Source organism: Hydra vulgaris, chromosome 02 (genome assembly GCF_038396675.1).
Source record: "Hydra vulgaris chromosome 02, alternate assembly HydraT2T_AEP".
NCBI lineage: Eukaryota > Metazoa > Cnidaria > Hydrozoa > Anthoathecata > Hydridae > Hydra > Hydra vulgaris.
Genome location: NC_088921.1, coordinates 66,535,001 through 66,554,208, shown reverse-complemented (window position 1 = coordinate 66,554,208; position 19,208 = coordinate 66,535,001). Strand labels below are relative to the sequence as shown.

General features: G+C 25.9%; 1 protein-coding gene across 1 annotated transcript in view; it reads left to right on the top strand.

Annotated features, from left to right (window-relative positions):
* The window catches only part of LOC100215098 (intermembrane lipid transfer protein VPS13A), a 172,035-nt gene that overhangs the window by 41,650 nt on the left and 111,177 nt on the right, over window positions 1–19,208 (top strand). The window contains exons 7-17 of the mRNA XM_065791745.1: window positions 2,123–2,161; window positions 2,760–2,819; window positions 3,256–3,315; window positions 4,557–4,634; window positions 4,745–4,802; window positions 5,579–5,652; window positions 6,345–6,505; window positions 8,609–8,695; window positions 9,114–9,198; window positions 9,518–9,580; window positions 16,540–16,645. Coding sequence (XP_065647817.1) covers window positions 2,123–2,161; window positions 2,760–2,819; window positions 3,256–3,315; window positions 4,557–4,634; window positions 4,745–4,802; window positions 5,579–5,652; window positions 6,345–6,505; window positions 8,609–8,695; window positions 9,114–9,198; window positions 9,518–9,580; window positions 16,540–16,645 — 871 coding nt within the window. The remainder of the gene's footprint in view (window positions 1–2,122; window positions 2,162–2,759; window positions 2,820–3,255; window positions 3,316–4,556; window positions 4,635–4,744; window positions 4,803–5,578; window positions 5,653–6,344; window positions 6,506–8,608; window positions 8,696–9,113; window positions 9,199–9,517; window positions 9,581–16,539; window positions 16,646–19,208) is intronic.

Genomic DNA, 19,208 nt, shown 5'->3' with positions numbered 1-19,208 from the left:
CTGACTCGCAAGGGAGTGCTGCTACATCGACTGACAAATAGCCTGACTCGCAAGGGAGTGCTGCTACATCGACTGACAAATAGTCTGACCCGCAAGGGAGTGCTGCTACATCGACTGAGGGTTTGGTTGGGGCAGGCAGTCTATCATTATTAAAAAAAAAAAAATTCCGGTCTTGCATTTTAATTTTTACTTTTTGTCAACAAAATATGGAAAAAACTTTCGGACAACATCTAAGGGTTCTATATATATATATATATATATATATATATATATATATATATATATATATATATATATATATATATATATATATATATATATATATATATATATATATATATATATATATATATATATATATATATATATATATATCAGCCCTCGTAATTAGGATTAGCATTTAGCAATGCATTTGAAGTCGACAGTTTTTGCTGACCTCAGAATTTTAAAACTAAATTTATTTTCTGTTTAAAATAAATTAAAAATGGCAAAAGAAACGTTTTATTTAAATTCTAAATAAATATTAAAATGAAACTACAAAATTAAAGTTTTATTCTCAATAAAATAACTACATAAAAAGCTTTTTTTTTGCCTTTCGTAGAGTAAAGATGTGTTACTTTACCGACATAAGATTTAAATTTGAACTTAAAAATATTATTTTACTTGTAATTTACATCCGTAATCATTATTGATATAATAAACCTCAAACAGATAAACCAAGTATAATTGTCGTAGGACTAGCTGATAAGGCTGATCAAAATCCAATATTTGCTGCAGCAAAAAATTTAAATGTGTTCATCCAATCAAACTGAAGTAGAAAGATTATTAGATTTCCAACTGCGTTCTAAATGGAATGAATAGTTATTTGAAAACGATTCTCCCTTTCGATATGGGATACAGGAAAACAAGGTTGTTAAACTTAAAGTATTACAGCAACAACAAAAGTAATGAATTTGATGCTTCTATAAGAGTACATGAAGTAAATATCAGTGACAGAGACTTTTCTTTTTAAAGAGTTTTCTAGCAACTTGCTACCAGTTTTAGACAGCTATTTATTACACAGAGATCTACATAAAAAATGATTTTGTGCAATATGAAGTGAAATTTCCAAATATTGAAAAAATCTTGATATAATATGGCTAACTATAGTAAAATACAATGAGAAAATATTAATAGGATGCATATACCACCTAGAAAATAGACAGGGTAAATGCAAAAGAAGAATAAACAGGTTAAATTCAAAATAATATACAAAGGAGTATATTTTATATATTTTATATAGTAACTAAGTACAGTTAATAGTATACAAAGACTTTAAAGTGTAAAGTAATACAAGCAAAATGCTCATTTGAAATCTTGTATGTAAATAAACCCACAATCCAAAACTATTCAATTCAATTCAGCAAAAATAATTTAAAAAATACCATCTTTAAGCTTTAACATTCTATAATAAAGTAATTAAAGAATCTAACCAAATAGTCAACATTATGAATGATCACTTTATATCAGTCTATACGAAAGACAATATAATATAGAAATACAAATAATTTACAGATTCTTAAAAATTACTTTTTGTCTTTTCCTTGTGAGGCAATAACAGATAGTATAATAACTGTAAAATTGATTAAAAACTTTTTCAGTTAAATGAATATAAATCTTCAGGATTTATATTTTATATCTGAAGAAGTAACTTAATTCAAATGTACAAACTTTAAAAAATAAAAAATGATATAGAACTTAATAGCAATATTTGTGCATCATATTAGCCCAACACAAGGGGCCATAACTTCAAAATCAGAAAAGAAATTGATAAAAACTACAATAAAAATATTTTTTTTTCAAAATAATTTCTTCATTTATATTTTATATTGTATTTAATTGTATATTGTACAAGTATTGTATTTGAATAAAGTAATAATTTCATTGTATTTGATTAAAAAACATGCATAATGTAAATCGCAAATAAATTTTATGTACATTAGTTTACATAACATTAATATGTGATTTACATTGTGTATTTTACACTTGATTACAATGTAGTTATCTACTATGTAAAAAATATGTCTTTTATAAAAATGTAATCAACTATGAAATATGACAAAAATGTGAAACTTTTTTTTAGGTGACAATCAAAAATATACACATCAGATATGAAGATTCTGTATGTATCCATGTTATTTATTTATACAATTGTTATTTATTTATATAATTGTTATACAATAGATATGCCACTTTTGTAGGGAAGGTGTATAATTAAGGTTTTTGTTAATGATAATAAGTTTCAATAAAAATAATTCTTGACATACTGGTTAAAATATGTCAATATGTCAACAAATAATTAACATTTAACGTCAACAAAACTTAATATGTCAAAAAGATATTTATGTTATTAACTTGTGTATTACTATTAGATGGGTCAGTTTTAACTGCAGCTAAATATGTTATATTAATACTTAATAAATATATATGTTATAAATAAATATGTTATAGTAATACTTAATAAATAATATTTTTATATTTGTGAAACGTTTTTACAGTTGTTAAAAAGTTTACAACAACTACAGTAAAAACAAACACACAGTTTTCTTACTTGTTTTTTATTAATGAATTTATATATTTCTGAAGATAGCCTACTTCTTGTCTATAATATTAGTTATATGAATTGGTATTATGTGTTTTTTATTGTGCAAAAAGTAAGGAACAAAAATAACAAGCTCATTAATGCACAAATGTTCAATTTTTTTTTTTTTTTCAAACAGACAAGCGATCCAACAGCTCCATTTGCAGTTGGTGTAACTCTTGGAAGTTTGACAGCTTTGGTAAATTTGTTTCTTTCTTAAAAAGTATATACAAACTTGATATGTATAAAATAGTTTTATTATTTTATATGTTATTTGTTTTTTTTTATATTTAATATATTCAGAATTAATGAAATTCATTATTTTAGATAAAATTTCTTGTAAGTATTAATTTATGTAACTATTGAAGTTACATAAAACAAATAAAGACATCTTAACAAAGTATATATTCTTTATTACTATATATTTAAATATTGAACAAAAAATGAAACATTTTCGTTTAAAACAAAATTTTTTTTAGTTTTTTTAAAACAAAACGTTTTGTATTTAAATAGTAAAGCAATCATTTATGCTTTATTGGTTTAATTTTTTTTGTGAAAAACTATAAACAGGTATTAAGTATTTATAATTTAAATATCTAATATTAAAATGCATAAAGTTTTTATTTATTATGTAGACAACAGATGATAATTTTGTACCTCAAGTCATCAAAGAATCTCTAACCATTATTAATAAGGTAATTTTTAGGTTTTTTTAATTTTTGTTCTTTAGGTTTTAGGGGTGGGTGATATAAACCTAGCAAATTTTTAGTAGATGGCACATTATGTTAATTTGTACAAATTGCTTTTACATGATTTTTATCATTTCTTAAGAAAAATTCATTAAATAACACTATGCAAATAAATTTTTGTTCTTAGATTTAAAGTGTTATATTTTAGCTGCTTATGACTAAGGATTGTGAAAAAATGGCACACAAATTTTGATTTTATGGCTCTCATTTCTCCTTGTACCAACCTGTATTATAGCAAATATAAATAATTATAAAAATTTAAAAGCAAATTTTAAGCATCGTTTATTAAAGGGTATAATATTAACATAAACATATTTAATATATTTGAAAATTTTGTCAGTCGCAACTTTCTAAAAACTACACATATCGAAATTATTGAAGTTTTAAAAAATAAAGCATAATTAAAAGAAAAACAAATTCAACTTACCTTTATGAGTCTTACAATATTTTCTTGTAAAATGCAGTGCCCAGGACTTGTCCTGATCCTTGGCATGCCTAAGTATGGCTTGTTGACCTCACACAATTTTTGACTTGATTTCATTAAATACCTTTTGATCTTGACTTTATAAATTGTCCACACACAGCAAAATTCTACTGAATGCAAACAACCTTTTGATGTCATTTGAATTAAACAATTGCTCTTCAAATACTATTTGACCTTTATTCCTTTATTGACCAAGAAAACAAACTGAAGTTTTATTTTAAGTCACTGTTTTTTTACTTCTTTACTACTATTAGACAGTTCATTTTGAATGTTTTTGAATGTTTTGGAAGCACTTTAAGAGTTCTAGAATTTCTAGATAATTCTTTGACATTCTGGAACATTCTAGTTCTGGAAAATTCTAGAAGAGTGCTCAGTGTTCAATATGAATAAAAAACTTTCTCAAAAAGCACAAACTTAAAAATATTGTTGTCACTGAAGCAAAGATTTTGTGGAAGTCATTTAATAATAAGTGGATGGAGTCCTTTAATGTCATTTTGGAAGTCATTTAATAAGAGTTTAATAAGAAGTGGATGGAGTCCTTTTAAAACTTAGTTTTTTTTTTGATGAGAGTAAAGTTATGCAGTAAGTCAAGGATAGTTATCTTAGTAAACATTGTTTTAAAGTATTTTCTTTAAACATGTAGATAAACAAAAGCACATTGTTTTAAAAGTAGAAATTTTTTTATTTATTTTTGTTATTACAGTTATTGAAACTTGATTACTTAGCGTTGTATTGGAATTCTAAAGAAAATTCTCACTTGGATGAAAAAGAAAAATGGCTGGTATGTAAACAAATATTTTTTTAGTATAAAAAAATCTTTTTTTTACAGTTTACAGTTTGTTTTTTTTTGTTAAAAAAAAAACTGTATACTCTTTTTGTTTTTTTTAAAAGGAATTTTCAAGATCACAAATATCAACCAGCCAAAGTCAGCCTAAAGCTATTAAATATAGTAAGTTTAAAAATTTTTTTAAGATGTGCCACACACACATACATACTCATACATATAGGGTAGGTCAGGACACTTTGGTCCACATTTTTTTCTTTGATGTTCTGTGTTTAATACATATATGGTATTTTTTTAATTAATTTTCTTTGGACCAATGCTACCCCATACTTGAAGTAGGTAAGTTACGTGTGCTAATATGGTTAAAGGTGTAAAACCATTTTTTTTTTAATTCAAAAACTGTTGTATCAAGATGAGAGTTATCGAAATGAGATTGTCAATTAACATAAAGCAAGGGCAGTTGTTGAAGCAATTTAAATGTGCTTGGATAGTGAAATTTCGGTTTATTTATAAAAATTTATTTGATTTCCACCCTGAAGAATAGCATGTTCTTAAGGGATTATTCATTACATTCTATTGGTCCATCATGAATAAAGTGGGATTTAAAGTCAACTCTGGGAAAGATGAAATATGAAGATATTTCATCTTTCCCAGATATATATATATATATATATATATATATATATATATATATATATAAATATATATATATATATATATATATATATATATATATATATATATATATATATATATATATATATAAATATATATATATATATATATATATATATATATATATATATATATATATGTATGTATGTATATATATATATATATATATATATATATATATATATATATATATATATATATATATATATATATATATATACATGTAAATATTTTAAATAAATGTTACAGTGTTTTTTTTATTTCAGTATTGCAACCAATCATTGCATCTAAAAAGTTAAAGATTAACACAAAACCTGGCCTTGATATGAGTATTCCTAAGGTTGATATTAAAATTCTTATTAAATTTATTGTATTTTTACAATATGATCATGTCTATTTTACTTGATTTGTAAATTATTAAACACATTTACATAACACATACTTTTAATAATTAGCGCATGTTTGTTATTAAAAGTAATCAAAAATATTTAAGGAAACCTTTACAAAAAACCAAAGTTGTAAATTTGATACAAAACTAAACACAACTAAAAAATAACCATATTATAACTAATTAGGGAAAAATAGTGTACAAAAATTTTATTTAATTCATTAATATTTTTAATTACATTTAATTCAGTAAAGATTTGAAATTGACTTGAAATTTAAAAATGAAAATTTTTTTACAACCAGATAAAAAAGTTTGAGCAAAATTTTTCAAATGTCTTTTCAATTCTTTTTTTTTTGAGGGGCTTTTCATCTGTTTATTCAAAGTAGAATCACAGTATTAAGAATTCAAACAATGGTGTTTTTTTTTAACAGAAGTATGATATGTTGATCATGTTTGAAATAACTAAAACTTGAAATTAAAATAATTTTAAATTATTTTAGTTCATATGCTGTTACTAAATTGTTGTTACTAACCTAGTATCAGCATTGTTTTTATGCATAGTTAAAAATATAATAGGCAAATTGTTCTCAAGTTTTCTACTTTTAATGATTTTAATGTTTTTAACTAATTGAAAATATTTTCAGATTTTCTTCAGTTTAATAATGGAGGAACTTGGTATAGTTTTATTTCGATCTCAATATCATGGTCTTATGAAATTGCTAGAATCATTTGAACGTATGAATAGAAATATTCCATTTCGAAAGTATCGTCCTTTCATTTCTCTAAAGGAAAATGTTCGAGCATGGTGAGTTTATCCGTACATATTATGTAAACATATTAGTGTAAAATGATGTTGAAGAAAATATTGGCATCCAAGTTTTTATCAGATTACAAAGCTGTGTCAGATGAATGTATTTTATCAGATAATTGGGTCAGATTTATTTTTTTCAGAAGTTTTATTGGATTATGCCAGGTTTTCAAGCTTTACCAAATTATTAGGATATAGAAGTTTACTGAGTTTAACCAAGATATCAATTTTTTTACAGATTAATAGCACATGCTTGGTTTTATCAGGTAACCATATCAGGAATCAGTCTACTAAGTTCTATCAGATTACCAATTTTTTTCAGAATGTTAAATTTTACCAGATTGCTAAGTTTTGTCAGTCCACAAATTTTATCAGATTACTAAGTTTTATCAGTCACCAGGTTTTATCAGATTACTGAGTTTTGTCAGTCCACAGGTTTTATCAGATTACTGAGTTTTGTTAGTCCACAGGTTTTATCAGATTACTGAGTTTTGTCAGTTCACAGGTTTTATTAGATTACTGAGTTTTGTCAGTTCACAGGTTTTATTAGATTACTGAGAACTGAAAAAAAAATGTTTAAGTATAATTATTTTTCAAATAATTTAAAATAATATAAATAAAATGAAAAAATAATTTTTTTTAATTTTTTATTTTAATTCACCTCCTCTAGGCCAAGAAGGCCTAGAGAAGGTGAGTTATCTTTTTTCTGGCCATAAATCGAGCAAATACTCAGCCTTATTTTCTTTTTTCTTCAATTTATGGTATTTGCTTCAGTTGCTTATTTTCCTTAGTATTTTCTTCACAATTGCCCAGTAAGATTTAATTACTTGCTGCATAAGACAGTTTGGTGGATTAGCATTCTTTGCAACAATAGATCTTTTCACGATTGTTGGTCTTTTTTGCTCTTTAATTGGAGAAAGTAGTTTTTCAAAGCATTCCAAGCAATAAGCCATGTAGAGATTTCTTTTTGAATGAAGTCAAAGTTTGATTTGTTATGTATAGAAAACTTTTAAATCCACTATTACAAAAGCCTTGCCATATAAAGATCTTGTGAAAATTTTTTTCATTTGAATGTTTTTTAAATTTGCAAGATGCTTTAGAACCCATTGAATGATAATAGTATTGATTACCTGGAACCATAAAGTGATCTTTGTTACAGAAAGTTTTTGCCTTTTTCTAAAATGAACTAAATTTTTGTTTTACTAATTCTTTGCTTCAGTATTCAGGTTTTCCTTTTTCACCAAAAATAAAAAAAAAGAATTTAATCTACTATAACTTTTGTTTTTTAATTTTTAACTTTTTTAGTTAAAACTTTAAAATTTTCAAATTTTAAAATTTTGTTTTGGATTTGATGAGTTGACTATAAGTTTTGCCTACTTTTTGATTCTTGGTTTCTTGCAACTCTTTGTTTTATGTTTTTCAACTCTTTGTTTTATGTTTGTAGTTTCTATATTATTTTTATATTGCATAGTTTTTTGGATATTAGATTCACTGAGATGACTTTTATTTGTTTGAAGTACATTAAAACATGTTGAGGCTGTAATTCTTCATGCTTTATGAACTTGCCAAATTGATTATTGATTTTGCTTATATGATACTTTAGAAAGTTGATTGATTTTATTTTTAAAACATGTTTGGCTAAAGTCTATATAGTTGTTTGCAATATTTTAAAAGCTGGGATTCAGATTATTGCAAGTAGGATGCAAGTATTAGAAATAAGATGTAATCATTTCAAATAGGATCAAACAAGATTGTTATAAGTTCTAATACTTTGATGGGTTTAAAAAGTGAAAAACCATTAGGGTTGGAGTTAGGTTAAAAGTTATTTATCAAAACTGTTTAGAATACATTAATCTTTTTTCTTTTTTTACTCTTTGTTTAAGAAGTCTTAGGATTTAAGTTTGCACTTTAAAAGTTAAACAAAACAGTATATAGTAATATCGTACAGACCTAGATAGTAGATGAGAGTAAACGCTAGTTTAAATTTACAATTGTAACAAGGTGTACTTTTTTTTATTTATTGTCCTTTTTTAAATCCAGTCCTGTATTTTTTAGGTTTCTATATTTTATTCTTGAATATATTTAGTAACTTTTCATTAGGTGGGTTTATTGCATAACAAGTGTTTTAAAAGAAGATGTAAGTAGAAGATTTAAAATGTGGAGTTGGCAACATATTTCAACATACAGGTATCAGTTTTTCGGTTTGTCAACATAAAGGTATGATTTTTCATTTAGGTTTTGTACAGGTTGTTACATAAAGTACCTTCATGTATATTATGAAATTTAAAACAAAATTTTCATTTAGTAAAAATGAAGTCACTAGTTTTTCCATGTCATTTGATTGATTAAAAATATTGTTTTAGCAACATTACTAATATCTCTTCTTACTTTTTTCTTCCAATGTTACATATATGTATTAAAACAATTGTATATGTACAAAGGCTGATTTTTTTTCCACAAGTTACTGTTGATTAATTATTTAAATGCAATTGGTTAAAATATTTTTTTGATATTTGGATGTCAATTGCAATTGGTTAGAATATTTTTTTAACAAGGATTTTAAATGCAATTGATAAGAATACTTTTTTGATACTTGGATTTTTAGAAAACTCTGTAAGATGTACAAAAAAAAGTACCAAGAAAAGTTGGAACAAAAGAATCCTTCAAAATCTCTTCTGGCTGATTTAGAAGTAAATTTTTAATATAAAATAATAAAGAATTCATTGAATAGCTTGTTAATTTTTTTTTTTTTTTACATCTTCAAAATTATTTATATTACATTTTATATTATAATTTAAATTTCCATTTTAGATTAATTAGTATTTTTTTAATTAGTATTTTTATCACAAATTTTTTTAATTTTCATATTAAACATTTTTTTTTAACTTTCCGAATATAAATTTTTAAATTTCATTATGCAACAAAATTGTTCTTAAAATTGAATTTATTTTAGTGTTTTTTTGTTGTTGTCTTCTGTTCTTTTTAAAGAATATTATTTATTTTTGTTAGAAAATGGAAAAAGATTTAAACATTGTTAGCATTACAATATTTCGCCAACTTGCTGAGAATGAGGTACAGTTTTTACATAAGTTAGTTATTTATACATTTTAAGTTATAAAAATCATAAATTTTTTACTGAAATATAGTGGCTTTAAGTTTATTTTTATTATCAATATATATTTCTCAATGAACATCCAAATTAAAAGCTCTATTTATTATTCACAGCTATATTTTGTTATTCCTTGGCTAAATAATTTGTTTTGATAATTATTTTGCCAACGGATACCAAAATACAGCTGTAAAACTTTTTTGATCATTTTTATAATAAGCTTGAGAATCACATCATTAACTTCAGGGCTTTTAATTTTGATGTTCATTGAGAAACAACAATATGTTAATTAACACACAACAATGTAATAATATTTAAATTGCTTTTAGTAATTGTGGTATGGGGTAGTGGTGTAGTGGTAAAGCGCTCGCTTCATAAGCGAGAGGTTCCGAGTTCGAACCCCACCACGTCCCTGGTAGTACCGCGCTCAACTTGTTTCTCCGCGCAGCGGCCTTGTTCGTCAAGGTTCGTGTTTCGGAGTTATAGAGTTGGGAGAGGGTTATAAACCACTATTAAGTAGCCTCCTCATCTGTAGTGGCCTTCTCGGCCTTGAGGAGGTGAATAACAAAAAAAAAAAAAAAAAAAAAAAAAAAATTGTACAAAATTTGTCTTTGCGTTTTGAAAATTTTTGTGTGTTAATGACTTAATAAATTGTTGCTTAATAAGTTTTATAAAATGAATTAAAATTATTTTTAACAAAGTTGATTTTGTTAATGTTGACTCGTTTTATCTGTATTTTTTTATATGCCTGAGCTTTTAGTTCGAATATCTGACAGATGTTTGAACTAAGTGCTCAGATGAACTTGATGGAAAGATATAAAATAATCTAGTGGACTAAATTTGAAATTATCATGTTTTGTTATTTTTGACAAATTAGTGTGTTTTGATAAATATGCCAAGTTTTTTTTAGATGAATAAAGAAATAATTTATAAGATAAAAAAAAAAAGAAAAAAAAGTGCAAAAGATGAATTATTTTAGGGGTCTGGTTTCTAAGGTACATTGATTAGAAATTTTGTACTCAAAAACATGTATTCAGCCAAAGTTGGATTTTAAAATAATAGGTTGAATGTAACATCTACTTACATTAGTAAAAAAGAAAATTCTCCTTACTGTGTTATAATCTGTGGCAGATTTAACTAATTGATTACGCAAACACCGTAATATCATAAGTATGACAATTAGGCAACAAAATAAATTTTTTAATACACTTGCATACAAATTTATAAAACATAACAATTGCCAATTATGTTCACCTATATTACATAAATACATCATCTGATTTATTTAAAAAAAAGTAATTAAATTATAACATCAAAATAAAAATAAAATGAAAAAAAACATTATATATAAAAATCAGAAAACTTGTCAGAATGTTCAAATAGACTGATCCCTAATTCTATTGATGAAAACCAAGTTTCTTACACCTGCAGCACTCATACATCCCATTTTCATCTTTTTAATTTACCGGAGTTTGCATAGATCCCATTACTGCCCAGTTTATATTGCTTACTATCATTAACCAAGTCTTCGTGTATTCAATTAACTTTAATATCTTATTTCAAATCTAATAGTTTACTCTCTAATATTCAATACGATTTCAATCATTTTGTTCTACTGCTGACTTGTTTATTAGAAAGGTTTTATCATCCATTATATGGTAGCCATGAGGTAAGGGTTATTGCTTTTGATACCATGAATTATACGGTAGTCGTGAGCTAAGGGATATCATATAATGGTGAATTTAGTAAAGTTTTTAAAATTAGTTAATAATTTCCTTGTAACCACAGGATTAAAGTTGTTCTTGATGGACAGCATTTTCTTTTATTTGCAGTAACTTCTGGGGTAATACAGTGTTCCATTCTTTGTCCTGTGTTGTTCCTCATATATTGTATTGATCTTCCAGATAATTTTACTTTTAAAGTGGTTCTATTAGCTGATGACACAAATATTTACTCTAGTCTCGACATAAAGTTATTACTTTTTGATTGCTTAGAAAAACAGCTGATCTTGAATATGATCATTCTTCTGTGACAGCTTGTTGCTTGTGGAGGCTCTTATAAATTGTATATTTGTTTTACAGACCTTAAAGTGTTTGAGGCAAAAAAAATTGATGACCTAATTTTTATGTTTTATTGTAACATAAAAATAACTTTTTGTGTCAAATTCATTTTGCTGGCTTTGTGACAATCTCTAACAGTTTAAGGTTGAACCTCATTTTTTCTGATTCCAAGGACTGTTTTATACCAAAGACTGTTGTCATATTCGGGCTGGTTCTTTTAATAATTTTTTTTTAACTTTTTTTTATACAACAATTTTGTTTTTATTAAAATTGCACAAAATTTTGTTTGTGCAACTTTAGTAAAAAAAAGTTTTGTTTTTACTAAAATTGCAACAAAATCCTTTTGCATTCTGTTGCACTGATTTTGTAATCACTTTTTTACCATTCTTGAAATTCTTCCTGAGCTGTTCGTAATTCTTTACTTTTACTATAGTTCGTAGTTCTTTAAGTTTTGGTATAAACAGATATTTGATATTGGGCAACAAGTTGAATTTGTAATTCAAAATTCTTTTGAATTACAAATTCAAAAGAATTTTGTTGCAATTTTAAACAAAAAAAGCAAATTAATATCCAAATGTTGTCACATAAAAACCACAAACGAAAAAAACTAGAGTTTTTTAACATTTATTTAATACAGAAATATTTATTGATTGGTATATACAAGCATAAATCAATAAATGAATAAAAAAATATATTTAAATAAATTTTTTGGGATATACACATACACACACACACACACTGGATGAAGAATCTCGTACAATTTTATGAGTCACATAAGAAAAGAAGAACTTTTCTACTAGAAAACCAATCACTGGAAGATAACAGCAGGATACCACTCAAAATCCAAATTGTTAGTTGGTATCAGTTCCTGGGAGAATCATTTAAAGATAAACGAGAATGTATAAAGGAAATTAAGAAAAAAGTAACAAGTTTATGGTAAATGAAATGACATTTTCAAAATTTGTCGATTCAAGTAGTCCAAACAAAACTGAATCAAGTGCTGAAGACACATGATAAATAAGTAAAACAAAAAAAAATGATCTTCTGAATGAAGTTTTTTGACAGCACAAAAAATAAGGTGAATAGTTCTGCAGTGAGGACAAAAGATTTTATTATTTTCAGATTGATAGCAAAGTAAACAACCTGTCCTGTAAACAACTGGGAAAGGTTGCTAGTTCAAAAACTATCCATCCAAAAATAGAAAAATGTCCTCGAAGACTACTCCAACAACAATAAGGGTAGCAGCAAAAAAGTTAACTTCCAAATCCGAATTTAAGACAGAATATCAATTGAAGTTTCAAAAAAACAGTCAACAAATACCGGTAAAACCAAAGCTGCAACCAAATTAGTAATATCTTGAAAGTTATCCTTAGTAATATCTTGAAAGTTATCAAGATAAGATTGACATTCACACACCTGATATACAGTCTGGTATATTCAGATTAACTGTTAAAGAAGCTATTAAACTTAAATAAGAAATGAAGAAAATACTACATTTAGAAAGATGGTCACTTCACTTTAAGGTAAATGTGTTAGTCACCAAGAAGTTAGTCAAGTGTTAAAGTTGAAGAATAAACAAAGAGAAGATAACATATTGTGGAAGAACCAAAATTAGTTGGTTGTCAACATCATGTTCTTAACCGAGTCCTTTATTTAGTAATGGATGAAGAACTTGGAGGAAACAACTTGTTGCCCAATATCGAATATCTGTTTATACCAAAACTTAAAGAACTACGAACTATATTAAAAGTAAAGAATTACGAACAGCTCAGGAAGAGTTTCAAGAATGGTAAAAAAGTGATTACAAAATCAGCAGGACGATACAATGATATGAAATTTCTATTTCATTTAACTTGGGTATTCCGCTTTTTGAAAAATCTGTAGTATTTCCTGAAGTGAAAGAAAAGAGAAAGAGAAGCTTAGATTTATTTTGTCTAACAAAGCATAAGAGTTGTATATTGTATACTACACAACATTCTTTTGATATATATAGTATATATTACAGTAGCTTTTTGTACTTGTAAGTTTGTATTTTTATATTTATTTATTTTTTAAAGTTTTATGATGTAACAATATACTGTTAAATGCTTAAAAACTAAATAATAACTCTCTAATTAAGAACAATAGAATTAAAAAATAACTGTCATAAAATTGTTTGAAATTTTATCCCTAAGCATGTATTCAAATTTTAGTTTTGTGGATGACCTTTTTTTAACAAGAAAATCAAATTGTTTTTTTCATTACTTTTGTATAAATATTCATTAATTTATGATCTAGGAACATGGGGTCAAAAAAATTAAAACATAAAAATAAATCGATACAAATTTTCTGTTTCCGCCAAAAATAACAAAAGATAATTATTTATTATTTTATTTTATTTTGTAGAGCTTTTTGTGTTTGTCTTTTTGTTTGCCTAAAGTTTGTTATTAGTTGTGCTGTTATTGCTAATTATTTTTATTGTTGTTCACTATTGTGAACACTGAAAAAAGAAATATCTGAAAGAAAATAAGTAAAGAAGTATTGAAAATAGAAGTAATAAAAAAGTTAATGATTGAAATAAATTAAAAGAATGGAAAAAAAAAACAAACTGTCTATACATTGAAAAAAGATCGGCAAATCAAGATTTTTTTGTTTTTTCATATTTCTAAAGTTTTTTTCATATATTTCTTAGGATTATTTATATACAATTTATTTTTTAGTTATGTTGTTATGCGGTCTTGTAGTTATGATTTTTCTTTTGTTTTTTAGCATATAAAGTTTTACTTTTTATTTTTTGTTAGTCATTTATTATTTTATTTTTTAGTTATTAATTATTTTTAAGTAGTGATATATAAATTTTTATCCAGTTATATTATTTGTTTATATTTGCATTTTAGCCATTTGTTATATATATTTTATTCTACTGTGTATTATTATTATTTTTTTCTTTATTTATTATTGTTTTTTATTTTTTATTTTATGTTTTTTGTTGTTGTTGTTGTTGTTGTTTTTTTTTTTTGCCTTAAGTACTTAATATAATTTTTTGTTTTGTTTGCAATGTTTGTTGTTACTTGTTTTGATTTTCTCAGTTTTTTCTGCTTATATTTTATTTAATTATTTAGTCTTATTATTTGCAATATATTTTGGTTATTATATTATAAGAAGTATGATTAATATATTTACTAAATCTTTATATTTTTTTTTAGCAATAGTCATTTTTATGTCACTGTTCGTTGTTACTTTTTGTCAGTTTATTACTGTTTGTAACTCTAACTTTTTATGTATAAGCAATGGTTGAATGGAAAGTTATAAGCGATGCTTGAATGGAAAGTTATATTTATTTAAGATGATTATAATTACTATATTATTATTATTACTATTATTAAAATAACATGTTATTATTTTTTGTTTTTATTTGTTATTAGTATTTATTATTATTATTATTATTATTTATTATTATTATTATTATTTATTATTATTATTATTTATTATTATTATTATTTATTATTATTATTATTATTATTATTAATACCATAACTATTTTAATCATTATCATTAGGTGTTTACTTAATGTTAGTAGTTTATACTATTTGTAAACAACCTTGAAATGTAGTACCAAATATTTCAAAAATATATTGATTGATTGTTAATAATTATTATTATTATTTTTTAATTCATCTCCCCAAGACCACTACAGACAAGGAGGCTACTTAATTATGGTTATTAACTTCTCTCAACTCTATAAAACACAAACCTTGACAAACAAGGCCGCTGCGTGGAGAAACAAGTTGAGTGCAGTACTACCAGGGACGTGATGGGGATCGAATTTAGTGTTTTCATACTTTAATTTACACTCGCTTTTATTTATTGTCATTGATTTTCTTTTGTTTAATTGTTTATTTTATTTAGGTGTCACTCCAATGACTAGTTTTTAACTATATGAGTGACACCTAACCTAATTTTGTAAAATTATTAAAAATTTGTAATTTTCAATTTTTGGTTGAAAATTTTAGTTGAATAAAAAAAGTATATATATATACAACATATATATACATACAAACAAATAAAAAAAACAAAAAAGTTGTAATTGAAAAATCTAGTTCCGAATAATGCTATGAAGTGTTAACTTTTATAAAATCAAAGTTTTTAATTATAAATTATTTTCATGGCAATAATTTGATGCAAGTTTGTTTTGTTTATAGAGCAAATTTAATATATATGTAATAATATGGTATTTTTCCTACATTTGCGCAACGCTTGTTCTGACATTTTTTGAGATTTGTATTTTTTTTGGAGATATTTGGAATGTCAATCAATCTTATATTTGATTCTGCAAGAATTAAGAGCGTAAAAACTCACCAAGAAGAAGGATATTATTACAGGCTTACTGAAAAAACTCACCAAGAAGAAGGATATTATTACAGGCTTACTGAAAAAACTCACCAAGAAGAAGGATATTATTACAGGCTTACTGAAAAAACTCTCTAAGAAAAGTGGTATAAACACAAAAACTCTTTTTTTTATTAAAGTAAAAAAACTTCACTAAACTTTTGAAATTAAAAAATATGGATTTAAAACCTATCCTAAAATGGAATATTCCTGACCAAGCATAGCCATTCAAATCTGGTAATAAATTTTGAAACTTATGCTTGATAAAAAAACACCACATTATTTCAACACCGTTAAATTTGTTAAATAAAAAAATGGTGCTGCGTCAAAGTGCTGCCATTTCTAATTAAAATCTTTAATGTCATCAAAGCAGATACTCCACAGCATCTTTTGTTAATAATATTTGTTGCTGCATTTTTGTTGTTTTTGTTGCTACATCTGATTTTATTTTTGACTAACCTCAAAATATAATTTATGATTCTTTTTTGTTTCAGTTTCTTCGGGGAAAAAAAGCAAAAGAAGAAAAATCTTCATTTTTAAGTCTATTTAAATCAAAAAAAAAAGATGCAAATGAAAAAAAAGCTTCTAGCAAACTTGAAGGTTTATTTTCATATTATTTATTATTACTTTTTATTATAATTATATTAATTTGTTTTTAAACTCATCTCATAGAATGGCTTAGCTCTAGTGTCAGTGACTCTGCAGCTGTTAAAGCCTTTTCTGATCCTAGTTAGTGCTCAGTTTCTTCACATTCACCCTTAGGTGCTTCTGATCACAGTTTGATCTCTCTAAAACTATTATCTCATTCTTTTACATCATCTGAATCCTCCTATCATTGCACCTTTTACAACTACCTTAAAGCTGACTGGGACTCTTTCCGTGATTTTCTTTTTGATGGCCCTTGGGTAGAAATCTTTCGTCTTCCTGCTGACAAATGTGCTTCTTACATAATTTCTTTGATTCTGGCTGGCATGGAATCTTTTATTCCCTCTTGATTATTCCAGGACAAGCCTCACTCTTCTCCATGGTTTTCCTTACATTGTACTGCTGCAATTTCCAAATGAAACCGTTACTTCCATATCAGCAAAACAATTCTCCAAAAAACAGACATCTGTTTATTACTGCTAGAAACCATTGTAAAAAGGTTTTGTCCAACCCCAAAGCCCGGTATTCTCAGCTCATAAAATTTTGTATTTCATCACAAAAATTAGGCTTTTGTGACTTCTGGAGAACCTTTATTAGTATCAGTATTAAGGGGAATTCTGCTATTTCACCTCTCTTGTATGGTTCAGACTTTGTCACCTCACCTAAAGACAAAGCTGAATTGTTTGCTATAAACTTTTCATCAATATCATCTCTTGATTCCACTAGTTGCATTCTACCTGATTTAGCCGTTAAACAGGTTGATCCATTGCTTGACATTCGTGTTACTCCAGCTTCTTATCTAAAGTGATTTCCTGCTTAGACTCTTCTACAGGTTGTGGCCCAGACAAAATACTTGTTATAGTCTTGCAGAAGTGTTCTCTGGAGCTGTTGTCTATACTTTCAAAACTATTCAACAAGTGCTTATCAGAGTCTCGTATTCCAGCCTGCTGGAAAGCGGCACCTGTTATCCCTATTTTAAAAAATTCTGGAGAGCGATCTGATTCATCTAACTTCCGTCCCATTAGTCTTCTCTCTATCATAAGTAAGGTTTTTGAGTCTTTAATTAACAAATACTTGATCTCTAATCTTGAACCTAATAACTTACTTTCTGATCATCAATATGGATTCCAATCTTCTTGTTCTACAGCTGATTTGTTAATGATAATAACTGATAGGTTTTATCAAACATTAGATAAAGGTGGAGAGGTTAAGGCCATCACTCTTGGCATTTCTAAAGCTTTTAATAAAGTTTGACATGCTGGTCTTCTCCATAAGCTTTTTTCTTACGGTGCATCTGGTAAAATCTTTAAGATTATTGAATCCTTCTTTCCTAACTGTAGTATAAAAGTTGCCCTTGATGGACAGCACTCTTCTTATTATTCTGTAACTTTCAAGTTCAATCCTTGGCCCTATACTCTTCTTAATTTACATTAACAATTTTCCAGATATTCTCACATCAAAGGTGGCATTGTTTGTTGATTATACTACCATTTTTTCTTGTCATGATAAGAAGCCAACACTAGGGTGCAGTGAATTTTAGTTTTTTTTACAACTCATTTAGCCTGGGTGTGCAAAAGTTGTCTATTCATTTTAGAAATACTCTGGAAAAATACCAATGCTCTAGGAAATTATCTTGAGGTGCCCCAAGACCTTTTTTAATGGGTCTCTAATATTATATAAAAAAAAGTTTTTCAAAAGTATGTCATGTTGGGTCTCAAAAGAAGCAAAATTTTACAAAAATTTCAAAAATAACAAATATTTTATAAAAAAACAATTATTTTTAAAAAAATTGTTATTTTATAGTTTATTGCAGAAAAAATGACATTTTAAACTAAAAATGAAAAAAGTTTTTTTGATAATAATTTCAAAAAAATCTTAAATAATAATTTTTTTTATAAAATAATTGTTATTTTTTGAAATTTTTATAAAGTTTTGCTTCTTTTGAGACCCAGCATAACCTACTTAAAAATTTTTTTTTTTTATATGATATTAGGGACCCATTAAAATTTCAAAAGTCTTGGGGCACCTTAAGATAATTTCCTAGAGCATTGGTATTTTTCCAGAGTATTTCTAAAATGAATAGTCGATATTTGCACACCCAGGCTGAATAAATTCTAAACAAAACTAAAATTCACTGCACCCTAGCCAACATTCTCTGATAGCTTGGAGGGGGGATTTGAGCTTAAAAAGGATCTCACTTCTGCTACAGCATGGGGCTCACAGTGGCTGGTGAAGTTTAATTCTGATAAAATACAATTTCAGCTAATCATTATTGCAATAATTTAGATCTTCCTATATTTTGGAACGGTAATGTACTGGATGAGTCATCCACTTTTCATCTTCTAGGATTAATTCTTACTTCCTATCTTTCTTAGAAACCGTATATCAAATCCGTTGCAAAATTAGCATCGGCTAAGGTTGTATCTCTTTATCGAGCTCAACACTTTTTTACTCCGGATTCTATTCTCTATAAATCTAAAATCCGGTCTTGTATGGAATACTGTTGCCATATCTGGGG